Source organism: Lutra lutra, chromosome 5, assembly GCF_902655055.1.
Source record: "Lutra lutra chromosome 5, mLutLut1.2, whole genome shotgun sequence".
In the NCBI taxonomy this organism is placed as follows: Eukaryota; Metazoa; Chordata; class Mammalia; order Carnivora; family Mustelidae; genus Lutra; species Lutra lutra.
In genome coordinates, this window is record NC_062282.1 from 138958982 (window position 1) to 138972390 (window position 13409).

Below are 13409 nucleotides of genomic sequence, written 5' to 3' on the forward strand. Positions count from 1 at the left end.
CTGCCTGGTGATGGGTATTAAAGGAGGGCACAGACTGCATGGAGCACTGGGTGTTATATGCAAAAAAATGAATCATGGAACACTACATCAAAAACTAATGATGTACTGTAGAGTGACTAACATAATTTAAAAAAAATTACAGCTGCTTTGAGGTTTGACATTTAAATTAAAAAATTCAGGTGTTTTACAGGGTTTTTGTTCTTATTTTTCTTAAAGAAATTTTCTCCGATATTCCCACTTTGACAAGAAACTTAGTACAGTTTTTAAGATGTTACAAAGAAAAAAACAAATAAAAAGGCATCCAGATGCGGTGTTAGTTTTAGTGTACCAGAGTTTAAGAGTAGGAGGCCTTGAACCTGCAGCTAATGATGGGAGAGAAATGATGGCTCACTTGATGGCTGCCAGCCATGTCTAATTCCAAAAGAAGTCATTCGCAAAGACTTCTGAGTACAAAGATAACACATGGTATCTTTGTAGTCAATGATTTTATAAGGCCAATTAATTTACTTTCCACATACAATGAATTCATACAAATTAGAGTACCACCTTCCTCATTTCCACATGAATTATTGAAAGCATACTACACCAAGTACACAGTAGAGGCTCACTATGTTAGTTAACCAGATCTCCTTCTATCCAATAAATACACTAGAAATACTAAAATGTTATCTATCTTACTTATGCCCTAAGCTTTTTCTAAGAGCCATCTATAAGAAAGCACACTAACAAATGAGATATAGGTAAGAGTAATTCCCGAAGAGTCTTCTGGACCTGTGCTAGGGTTCCCATGTATTACAAGAAACCAACTTTCTTACATATTCTAAAACCCAGGGGAACCTGGGCGGCTCAGTCAGTTAAGCGGCTGCCTTTGGCTCAGGCCATGATCCCAGGGTCCTGGGATCAAGCCCCACATCGGGCTCCCTGCTCAGTGGGAAACCTGCTTCTCCCTCTCCCTCTGCCTGCCTCTCTGCCTCCTTGTACTCTCTATCTCTTTGTCAAATAAATAAAACCTTTTAAAATTTAAAAAAAAAAAAAAAAAACCAGAGCGAGCTAGAGTTATAACTGATCTTCCTGATACTCCAACTGACAACTGGAAGGTACAGTGAGATTCTCACTGACTTTCAGCAAAGAGAAACCAAAATGGATTTTTGATCTAATTTTCACTTATAAAGTACTAAACAGAACACTATACTGAGTACTCCAGTCTTTGAGACGTTGCTGTAAAGGTTACTATAAAAGGGTATGAAAATAAACCTGTAATGGTGAATTTCCCCAGTGACCCCTGGATAAGACACTTCCCTAAGCTAAGCAGACGGAGCGGAGCCGGACACTACTCATCTGCTAAGGGCACCCAACCCCTCTCCTCAAACAAATGCTCCCTCACAGACCTCAGCACCCTGGAAAACGGGACAAAAGACATGACTGTACTCATCACTCAATCCGCGCCCCCCCCTTTGTTAGTACCTGTGTGCTCTGCAAGATGTGAGAGAGCAGAGTAAAGTGGTGACTGGCCATGTTTTAGAAAGAGAAGCATTAATGACGACGAGCACAATGGAGGAAGGGCTGAGGCATGGCACCTGCTATTCCCAACTTGTCACTACACTCGTCTCCTGATCATTCCGAAATGCATTCGTCCCATTCTTTTCTGCTGTCCTCACCCGCATGGGTATGTGTCAAGTGAGGCTGATGAAAATCCCTGCGTGCCCAGCACAACAGGTAACGTTTACCCTTCCCTTGCAGGCACAGCAGCACTGTGTGGAGTCAGCCCTTTTCCCTTTCAGGGGCTCAGATGCAACAGTGTTCCTTTAACCACAACCAAAGGCTGTACGACCAGCCAAGATTCCCCAACGACTGGCACTATACCAGTGCACGTGAAGCAGTCTTCAGTAGTGCCCTCGACATCTGTCTTCCTCCCTGTGCTCAAAACTGCCTCTCTACTTTCCAGGACCGGGGTTCCAGTCGACCTTGAGCTCAAAGGAGCCATGCTCCAGCAAAGGCACAGTGTCCGTGGGATTCGAGATGAACACTACCTGCCGTCAGTTGTAAAACCTCATTTTGGAGATTCTGGTTTGCAAGGCAGAGACACATCAAAAAGGCAGATAAGTGACATGACCTTCCCCCTCAGCCCTGACACCAAACTAAAATCTGCCTTCTAATTATCTTGCAAATCCTCTCATTTCATTTCGGCTACCTATCACTTTCCCTCAGCTAGAATTCTGAGAGCTGTGTCCCTGCCTTAGACTTGTTTTCCCTTCAGTCTAGGCTCCAATAAAAGTCATCCCTAGAAAACACACTAATAGAGTTACCTTCCTTATCTAATTCTCGTTACGGCTACCCAACATCCTCAAATGAAGTCCAAACGTAATAACAAGACCTATTAGGTTCTTCATGACTTGCCTCCTGCCTACCTCTCGGTCCTCTTTCTCAATATACACACTGGCGTGACTGGACTGCAGCCAATTGCTCAAAACGTCTCTCTCTCTCTCCTCCGCCACCTTACGTGTGCTGCCTTCTTGTCTGGGACGGTCCTCTCTAGACCCTTTCCATCTGCTAACTCCTCCTACTGAAGCTCTACTTTAGAAACAGGTGAAAAACAGAATACAGAAAGGTTTTTGCTTTTTCCAGGAAATCTTAACCCATGAAATCCAAGTTAGGTGCTTCTCTATATGTTCTCATAGCACACTATACGTTCTCCGCTTACCACTCTGCCTGTTTCACTGACTTTCCCCATTGGCTGGACGCTCCATGGGAAAGGCACCCTATCTTTGTTATTCTTCCTTCTATTCAAAGACTCCAGTACAATGCCTAGTACCTCCTGGAAACACATATATATATATCTGCTAAATAACGACTGGCCCAGAAACTGAAAGTGCTAGGTCTAAGATTCTTAGCCGTATTTATTACCAAGGATGCTAAAGGTAATTTTATTACCAAGGAGCAGAGAGGAATATGCCTGATTGCCCAGGTGCTTTTCCAAAACACATATAAGCCAAGAACAAATTCAAATTTAGTCTTCAGGTATTTGAATATAATTTTTAATCTCTTCTGTGGGAAAAGTTTATCAAACATGTAGCTGGATCCTTCAGGTCAGTGGATTAACATGATTACACTAAAGATATAGAATAAAATTGGATAAATTCCAATTTGGCAATACTTCCTTTGGGCTGTACCACTAGACTTCACTTCCCGGAGATTAATCAAGTTTCTTAATCTGAAAAAGCAATAGATTATTCTAGTATTTAGTATTTCAAAAGGCCCACCTTCTATGCTATTCTCACGACAAAACCATGAGGTAGAAGTATTATTATATTTCCATTTGCTGGAGCATCTGGGTAGCTCGGTCCGTTAGGTGTCTGCCTTCAGCTCAGGTCATGAGCCCAGGGTCCTGTGATCGAGCTCCGCAACAGCTTCCCTGCTCAGCAGAAAGCCTGCTTTTCCCTCTGTCCCTCGTATTCTCGCACTCACTGCTCTTTCTCCCTCTCCATCTCAAATAAATAAATAATCTTTAAAAATCTGAAAAAAAAAGTTTCCATTTTACTGATGAATAATCTATGGCATAGATTTTAAACTTGAATTTGACTCTAGGGCTTGCACTCTTAAACGCAATGAAATTAACCTGGCAAACCAGATGTGTGACCTGTAATAACATATTGTACTTCTGGGAGTGCCTGAGTGGCTCAGTCGTTAAGCGTCTGCTTTCAGCTCAGGTCATGATCCCAGGGTCCCGGGTTCAAGCCCTGCATTGGGCTCCCTGCTCGGCGGGAAGTCTGCTTCTCCCTCTCCCATTCCTGCTGCTTGTGTTCCCTCTCTCACTGTGTCTCTCTCTGTCAAATAAATAAATAAAATCTTAAAAAAAAAATACATATTGTAATTCTGGAAAAACAAGGAGTTCAAATTTAGACTCCACCATTCAGTTCCTATTAAAAGCACACCTGAAATAACGAATATCCTAGGATGCTTTTGTAAGTCAAAATAGCAAGAGGTTTCATCTTGTAGGTCAACTGGAAGCAGCCCAGAATGCTTTGTGGGGCTGCACTGAGAGCCATTCTGAGCTCCAGGAAAACACTGCAGTGAGAGATGAGGGATGAATGCCATGGGCCCCAATGGGCTTATTTGGGCTAACTCCTGATTCTGTTTCCAAATATCCTAAATCTGCACCATATTTATTTCTTACCAGATAGCTATCAACTTATTATGGTAATGCCTTTTCTAAGAAACTATCTGATGACAGGACCTTAGTATTTGCTGAAGGCTAGTTTTTTAATTGCCATATAAAGTTTCTGCATCTCCTACAAAGTCAACACTGGAAATTGTCCAACAGGGAGTGTAATGATCGTCGTGGAAAGAATCTCAAGGCAAATTAGTCTCACACTTTTGTATTAATAAAAAGATTTTTCTCTTTCTCTCTTCCCTTTATCAGAATGAGAATGACTGAACACATTGTTTCACTTCCTTTGTTCAGAATCAAATGTAGTATTCATTTATTATAATGATCACATTAGCTTAGATTTTAGGCACTTTTCTTTCCTCTTCATATTACTAGTTTTAAATTACAATTTTATTAGCCCAACTATACAAGTGGCATATTGTAACTTTTCAAACTTTTTACATGCGTAAGTTACTAAGCATAAATGAAGTCAGTATTTTAGGACAGAACAAGATTCAGGCATGAGCCTACTTAGGCTGCCGGTACATTTTTCACAGGAGTTAAGCTTGCTTAATGTCCATCATGTCAGGTTAGTTAATGGTGTAAAATATATTCAGGAAGTCGATAGAAATAGTGTAAAATTCTTTGCTTTACTTATGTATTACTAAAATTCTAGTAAGTAAAACTGATCACATCCTGAATATTAGGAGGAAGCCAGGTGTAGTCTCCATAGGCAGAGAAGCTTTAAAGAGATGGTGAGAAAGGAATAGAGTGGAAATGTCTCTCGAGGAACATATGAAAAAACAGAACATACAGTACTAGACTGATGAGTCAATAATCACCCCTTGATAGTCTGGAGATCCCATGAACCACCTCGGGGAATCCCACAGGGTAAGAAGAAACTAAGAAAATAACACATTTGTGGTAATGGTGCAGAAGTGGCCGGAAAGCTTTCTCATACTTTCATAACTGTTGCAGATATCCCTAAACACTGAGCCAGACACCTGCTGTTGTAACATACAAACACTTAGAAACGTGTAAACGTGTACAGACACACATACCATCCAGTTTGTGTTATGGAACCAAATATAATTTGTTCTATTAACTTTTTCCAAGGATATGAATTGGAGTCATAAAAAATGTTTACAATTCAGGCACCCTTGCCTCTAAGTTCTCTTCAAATACCTCTGTTACACAGGACTGAAAGGTCCACAGACTACAAAGTTCTATAAAAATATTTGGTTACATACTTAAATTACCTCTAAAACTTAATGGTGAGAAAAACATAAGAACTTACAAGATTTAATCAAGAACTGACTTTTAGAATTCAAATCAAGAAAGAATAAAATCCAGAGCAGAGATCCAATGGACTATATATACATATTCACTAAGAAAAATGCAAATTTGGTAAAGCATAATGGAAAATTATTCAAGTGGAAATATGTGGAGAAAAAAATCAAAATTTTTAAAGGAAGTTCTAAATTGAAATGGATGGAGATAACATTTATTATCTCAATTACTTTGAACCGGCATTTAAATTACCTTAAGCTAGCATTTTAAAAGAAATAAAAGACTTGGTAACCTTCCCCTTTCTACAATTCACATAAAAGATGAAAATTGAGGGGGCATGGGAGGGTAAGATAAGGTATTCTAAGGGTACAGAGAAGTGGGGGGGGGGAATGAACACTTCAAAAAAATAAAGGACGGCTTTAAATTTTTAGAAATATCCAGAAAATTGAGGGGAGTATTTAATAAATACTTCTTCTTGAAATTATTTTCTCCATCTGATTTTCTAGAAACAAAATATACCATTGTAACAGCTGGGGTCATGTTCATTTGACCAATTAATCAGAAAGTATATTCTGAGTACTAAAGATAAAAAATGTCCTATCTATTCAACTGATTAAAGTATAAAGAAGGAAAAAAAAAATCAATGAAAAGGCAAAGTTATAAAAGTGTTCTACTGCTTACGACATTTAAAAAAAAAAAAGTCTGATCTTATTACTGAAAAATCAAGTTTAACATGTATTTCAAGTAATACAGTTTATTTCTCTAACCTGTTGTATGACTTACTTTAATATTGTTCTGTGTACTTGCAAAAATGAACAAAGGCAAAATCGTAGTATCCCTGGTGGTCTTTCCAGACCATGTTAATTTTGCTTTTTGGTTAAATACAAAGGAAGAGAATTATGGAGAGTTCAGCAACAAGTTTTTCAGTAGGATATGAAGTCATGCCATGAGTTCCAAAAAAGGGTTAGTTGTATAAATCTGGGAAATAATCACTCATGCAAAAATCAGAAAATACCTGTACCGAGCCACCATGTCTGTCTGCTGCAAGGTGAGCTCTCAAATGGTGGGGATTTGCCTGCTGGGAGTCCCAAGCTGCCCTGTGGTCTGCCGACTGCCATTTATTTAATGCATGTGGCATGCATGGAAGAAGAAAAACCCAATATGTTAAACATCTCATCCTTATAATATAGAAAACAAACGTATAAAGGAAATTTAAAATATCCTTGCTATTCTGAGTCACAGGTGCAGTTAACTTTGCATACTGGATGTGGAGAGGTTTTCGTCACATGGATACCATAGGTAATGATCAACCACAGAAATAAAACAGAACCATAGAATTGAGAAGTGAAAGGGCTTTAGATATGATATGATCCAGCCTCCAATTTTATAAATGAAGTTAACAAAGAACCAGGGAGGTAAAAATGAAGTGCCCAGGAAAGCATTCCAAATAAATCACCAAAGTACTAAAATGCCATCCACTATATTATCTTACGGTAGATGTCCCCCTTGGTTTTCTGATGAGGAACTACTTCTAGCAAAGGTTTTTAAAAAAAAAGTCTTTAAACAGCTGTACTTAGATCCTAGAAAACTTTCCTCTCTTGCTTAGTACCGTGTTTCTGATTGAGAGGTTAATATGAGAAAACAGAAGAGTTCTTTAAGAAGTGACAAGTGTTATATAGAACACTATGAGGATATGACAAGGATTTTTTTTTTATTAAGTGATAATCCTACTTTATATGAATCCCTTTGCTTCCCTAACCTCTTTTTATCTGGTTCAAATTAAGGAACCCATTCCTATGATAGGCTGATAATTCTTGATGCTTTTACATGACTTGGCAAACTGGCATGACAATAACCACAAAAAATAATCTACCGGCAGAATTAGCAGTAGCTGCTTAACAGGGGTCAGTTTTTGTGGACAGCACTAATAAAAAGATCGGGAAGGAATACAATATTTAAGATTCTTTTACATATTCGGTTCTGCATTAGCTGCTTTGCATGTGTTATCCCACTATGAGATAGACAGTATCATCCTCACTCCAATGATAAAGAGACTGAGATTTTAAACACTTGACTAAGGTCAAAGACACTGCAAGAAGTACAGCAGGGATTCTAACTCAAGAGCCAACTGCTCTGCCAGTAGTACTAACTAGTAGCTCATTAAAACAATGACGTATGTTTATAGTCTTTGGTGCTCTTTTCTTTCTTTTTCAACCTAAGTCATGAAAAACTTGCCAAAAAAAACTTGCCACAAAGTGCCAAGTATATTGGCCCCTCGGGAGCCTGAGCCCATCAGTAGCCAGAGCAGGCCTATGGGAGAAGAGATGTTAAGTCCAAATAGGCACAGTGAATAAATGTTCTGGCACTAAGCCTCCCAAATTAAACTGTACAATGCAAAATTACACCAGAAGTCTGAAGAGGCATGAGGTCTATCATCAAAGCACTCACAACAGTTCTAGGTCTTTTTGTTAAACCCTCCGTGTTCAAAACCAGAATTTAGCAGCTGTGTAGCTTAAACTAAGGTAAATTCGAAGAGATTAAATCTGAAGAGGATGAAAGGATGAAAATGATGCTAAAATGGAGACGAACACCTAAATACTGCCTAGAACAACAGGTAACACGTAAGGGTCATGGACCTCTTTAAGAAGACAGGAACAGCTCTCCAGCCTCTCTTCAGAAACAAGTTACATGCATCTAACTCCTTCTCTGAAATGCCAGGAGATTCTGAACTTCAGCCACCAGCTGTATAGTAAAAACTGTTTAACTGGGGATACTGCAACATATCAGTCATTTAACTAAATGTTCTTTTGCGATCGTCAATTTTGAGTTTCTCACACACCTGAAATGTTTACTGCTTCAATGATGTTTACGAAAAGTTAAGATATACAACTTTTCTATTATGACCTGGATATGCACATATCCAGGTCTCAGATTTAATACATAAGCTGCCCTACAAGGTTTCCTGAAAAAAACACACAATGAAAAACAAAAATCGACTCCCTACATTTAGTGCAACAAGGACTACGTAAATAAAACATGGTTCCCGCCTTAACTTAGCTCACCATCTAGCTAGGTAGACAAGTCAAAACACACAGGAAGTTCAACTTGAAGACATCTGAATTATAACTGAACTCAAAATTAAGAGAAGAGTTTCACTTATTACAATACCTAACAGCTCAAGAGGACATCTCCAAAGAACATGAATTATTGATCATCATCCAATTGAGAAATTAATTCTGATTTATAAAACACAAACTCCAAGTCTTCACTTGGAGCCATTTCTTTCTATATGCGGATCTTTCCAGAGTATTCAAACTATCAACTGATACTAATTTATATCTGAAGAAATTTGTATTTAAGATCCTTTATTGTCCCAATTTTTCTAAGGCAAAATTCTAAAACTACTCTGTTTTAATTGGCTGTACTTTAAAGCATAATATTGTTAAACATCCCCTAAATGGAGCATTTTATTTTGCTATGATTTTTATTGTGTTGTGTTCTTTCCTTTGATTTTTATCTCGTTTATTAACTCACTTGAATTCCAGTGGGATAAAAGATGTAAGAGTAAGAAAAGTTAGCACATTATCCTTCCCCAGAAAGAGTTAAAACTGAAAATTCCAAAGACACCATTTAACTCCCAATTAGCAAAATGTTTTATGTCAAAGATGGATTAAATCAAGCTTCTTTTTACAAAAAAGAGAAAAGCAAGAACACCACTCAAAAATTTCAATAGCTTTCAATTACCTTATCCAAGAAATACAAACTCTTCACTCTCTATTTATCTGCTAGGCTTGCCTGGAACCTAGTCTCTGCTCAATGCAAACTAAAATGCTCACTATTCCTCAAACAAACTACATTTTTAAACTTCTCCTTCCTATTTTACACTGTTCACTCTCCCCCAAATGCCCTTTTTCTTTCATCCACCTTTAAAAAACTCCATTCATTCTTCAGGCTCATCTCAAAAGCCACCTTCTGCATACAATCTTTACAGATCCCCATACTCCAATGACCTTCATGGCAGTTTACTAATATGTTCCATGTGACAGAGGTTACACTGTTTGGTAATACAGTTACTTGTGAGTTTACTGTAATAATCCTAACAGTAACACCAGCCATGAGACCTGAGATTTACTGAATGCTTATAGGAATTAAGCATTTTTCTGTTTCACAGATGAGAGAACTAAGGCTTTGAAAGATGGAGTAACTTTTCCAAGATCAAGTTATACCCAGGTGTGTCTGATTCCAGAGAATGAGCGAGCTCTTAACCACTCATTACAAAATAATTTCCTATAGGTTATGTTGTTTTCCTTCCTTGTGCATTTCTGCAATATGCAGAATAATAGCTTTCAAATAGGAGAAACTCAACAAATAATTTACTGAGCTAATTTAGACTGCAGTTAGAAAGATCAATTGCTATCATAATTTACTCCAACAAGATATTCAAACACTTCCACTCTCATAGAGTATCAAATATTGCTGTTATACTAATTTACACCACTAATTAAAAATTTATCATTAAACATTTCATGTGATTTTAAACTAGTGAAGAGTGAACCTGAGGGGAAACAGTTCATTTGCTGCAAATCTGTGCATTTTCAATCCTTATTATGCATGTGTATATCATCTTCATCTACTGAAGGAAAAAAGATGTATTTCAATCCTTCAATATGTATCTATATGTGTGGATATGTGCTCACATACACACATCCACATGGGCACACCTATAAGGCTATCATCTGGGCATGGTAAAAAAACAAATTTATTTTTACGCTGTCAAAAGGTAATGCAGAAGCAAATCAAGATATTTCATATCTGAAAGAGCAGCAAACCTGGTTTTTGGATTGTTGCATTTTATCTCTGTGCTGATGTGCTTCTCTGTTTGATGACAGAGCAGGATCTTGCTGAACCGCACCCACTGGAGTTGGCTACAATACAGAATGAGCATCAACAGTAAGACTATTGCAGAAGTCTTACTCATAATTATTGAGTTGCTTCGTGGAATCAAAGAAATAATAAAAGACACCTAAAGTAAAGCCTTACAAAATGGGATCATTCTCGAAATACGTCACTAAAAATAAGAAGTTAAACCAAGAGAACATAGCTACTTTTTGCACTATTTTCAAAAACGTTTAAAGGCTTTCTAATGCTGTCTTTACTTTCAGGTTACTTTTTTATATCAGAAGAATAAAAGTGTATTCATGTATGTCTCCCATTTTCAAAGTCAAAGCATAAACAGAACAAATCATTTTAAGAAAATAAGAAAATTATTTTCAAAATAAGGTAATAAAATGGTTTGTCGTCAATATTTTGACCCAGGTGAGACTTACATAGTGAGTTCAACTTTGGATCTAAGAAAAATGTAGATTAAACACTTAAATAAGCCAATTGTTCAAAAATACCTGAATCTGAGAGTTTGGTAGTTCCAAATATGGACAAAAATTGGCCAACAGCAAGCCACGATTAAAGTTTTGTAAGACATTCTTACTTATCAAAAAAACAAAACAAAACAAAACAAAAACTAGTGAGAATAAACATTTTAAAAGTTGTCCCTTCAAAGAAAAAATTTCATGATGTGTCCCTTTAAGTGATGAGTACCAATCCTACAGTTACAGTTAAGACTAATTTTTTTTAAGTTACAAAAACTTAGAACAGTTTTGAAAACCCAAAACGTGCTCTAATTTTTAAGTACCAGTCTACTTAAGATTTAAGCTAAATAAAACTGCTAGTATAATTAAAACCTATAATTTAGAATTACAAATATTTTGAGAAATGGCTGAAATAAACAAAACACAAGACAAACTGATCTTTCAAAATAACAGGATATTATCCAAAAAAAAAAAAAAAAATTTACACTCGACAGTAAGAAATAAATCAGGAATGAAAAGTTGAAAGTAACTCATTACTTTAAAAAGCAAGGAGTCCAGATATGGGGTTTCTATAAAATTCAAAGAATAATTTTAGTTTTATGCTGCCTAAAATGCCCAGGAAGATGAAATAAAATGAATCCTTTAAAAAAATTATTTGTGGGTGCCTGGGTGGCTCAGTGGGTTAAGCCTCTGCCTTCGGCTCAGGTCTTGATCTCAGAGTCCTGGGATGGAGCCCCACATCCGGCTCTCTGCTCAGCGGGGAGCCTGCTTCCCCCCACCACTCCCCCTGCCTGCCTCTCTGCCTACTTGTGATCTCTCTCTCTCTCTCTCTGTTAAATAAATAAATAAAATCTTCTAAAAAAGTTATTTGTACTCAACTCTTTTCACTGAAGAAGCTGTACTGTGGGGAAAAAGTTACTACAAATAATCTTTCATTATATAGCACAGAGTACTCACCAATTGTTTACCAATCCAGTCATACTCATAATCAAACATATATCCTTTTCGATCAAACAAGTCAGTAAAAAGCTTTCTTAGGTAGTCATAGTCTGGTTTTTCAAAAAAATCTAGCCTTCTTACATAACGAAGATATGTTGCCATTTCTTCTAGAAAGGAATAAAAATTATTCTGATTATACTTTCCTATATATTCATTAATAATAAAATTATTTAAATGTCAAAAAACAGTGTTACAAAAATATGAAAAAGTAACAAAATTCTACTAAAATTTAAAATTTAAGGAATTTAATCACAATGAAATTAAAAAGGAGAAGAGAAGGGAAGAAAAATATAGGGTCAAAGGTCAAAGGAGGTTTTACTTAACAAATTCCTCTGCTTCATTTCATTGGAAAAGCTAAAATTATTTTACATTGTTATTTTGAGTAAAAAACTTGGATAGTACTAAAAATTGAATTAGTAACTTAACACATAATTACTTAAACACAAGCACCACACTCTACTCATAAACTCAAAAATTCCTTTAAAATACTGATGGGAATTGATTTATATATGAAAGCATCCACACTAGCATGATGGATTTCTTCTACCATCAGGCACATTCAACTAACTGACCAACAGAGGATTCAAATTCCTAACTTGGGCCATGAGTGGAATGCTAACCAAACAAAGCTAAGCGATCTCTGAAATAAAACCGCAGCAGAGTTTAATTTTTCATTTAATTTCTGGTCATACAACAATTATTTGATAATATATAAATTTCTCTGTGCCACTGTAATTCCCAAATGTATTAGAGGTAAGTATTTTTCTTAAAGAGCCTACTTTCCCAAAGGAAAATAAAGAAAAAGCCATAAAAATCAATAGACAAAATGGTGAGGAATCAGTAAAACAGGGTTTTACCATCAGGACACAGAAAATCACTGTAGTGAGAGATGGAAGGTTACTCTCGGGTGTTTTTCTGATTCAATTCACTGACAGTGGCCAGTGAGAACAGAATCGTGCATAGCCCAACGGGCAATGAGAATGGCACCCAATGACCTTCCTCACAGGGTGACTCTCACTATTCTACATTCTAGCTAATTACCTGGCTAAGTGACTCTGACACCCCCATTCTATCCGGCAGAAATCTGTATACGCTTCATAATAACACAGAGCCAGTCTGCCTATACCTACACTGCTAGTGTGAACCAAAATCTTTTTTAATTTCTGGTTCTAGATGTTAGAGCAAAGACGAAAAATATGCAATTAAAGTTTGTTGTCCCCGAATAACGAAAGCAAACTCGGAGGGCTCCCTGAGATCACACTGCTTGCTAATACTCCAGCACTGATGCCAGCATTGGACAGGAGGACACGTGAATATTGAAGTGAGGCATGATCTCAGTCTTGGACCTTCCAGATTGGTTCACTTTTTACTTACCAACATTAGCAACACATTATTCTTACTCCTTAACTGATTTAGGAATCAAGAAAATTTTTGTTGGCTTAATCTGAGTTGCCAAAACTCTGCATGGAAGTAAAACTATTTTTATAAAGCTCCCCAATGTAACATTAGCTTGCCAGTACTAAGGTTTGTAAGATCTTAATGTACTTTGAAAACTAAATCATGTATCACACACCTCCTTTGAGTCTGACAATGAGACTCAAGTGACT

The 13409-nt window shown here is 37.0% G+C and overlaps 1 protein-coding gene across 11 annotated transcripts in view; it reads right to left on the reverse strand.

The window, feature by feature from the left end:
* Nucleotides 1-13409, reverse strand: part of CSNK1G3 (casein kinase 1 gamma 3) — a 117557-nt gene that overhangs the window by 15724 nt on the left and 88424 nt on the right. For 3 of the 11 annotated variants that reach the window (XM_047729990.1, XM_047729986.1, XM_047729987.1), the window contains exons 9-11: nucleotides 11761-11909; nucleotides 10267-10362; nucleotides 6453-6548 (exon numbers count right to left, since the gene is read on the reverse strand). In XM_047729990.1, coding sequence (XP_047585946.1) covers nucleotides 6453-6548; nucleotides 10267-10362; nucleotides 11761-11909 — 341 coding nt within the window. The remainder of the gene's footprint in view (nucleotides 1-6452; nucleotides 6549-10266; nucleotides 10363-11760; nucleotides 11910-13409) is intronic. The other 8 variants (XM_047729992.1, XM_047729989.1, XM_047729991.1 and 5 more) reach the window with 4 other exon arrangements.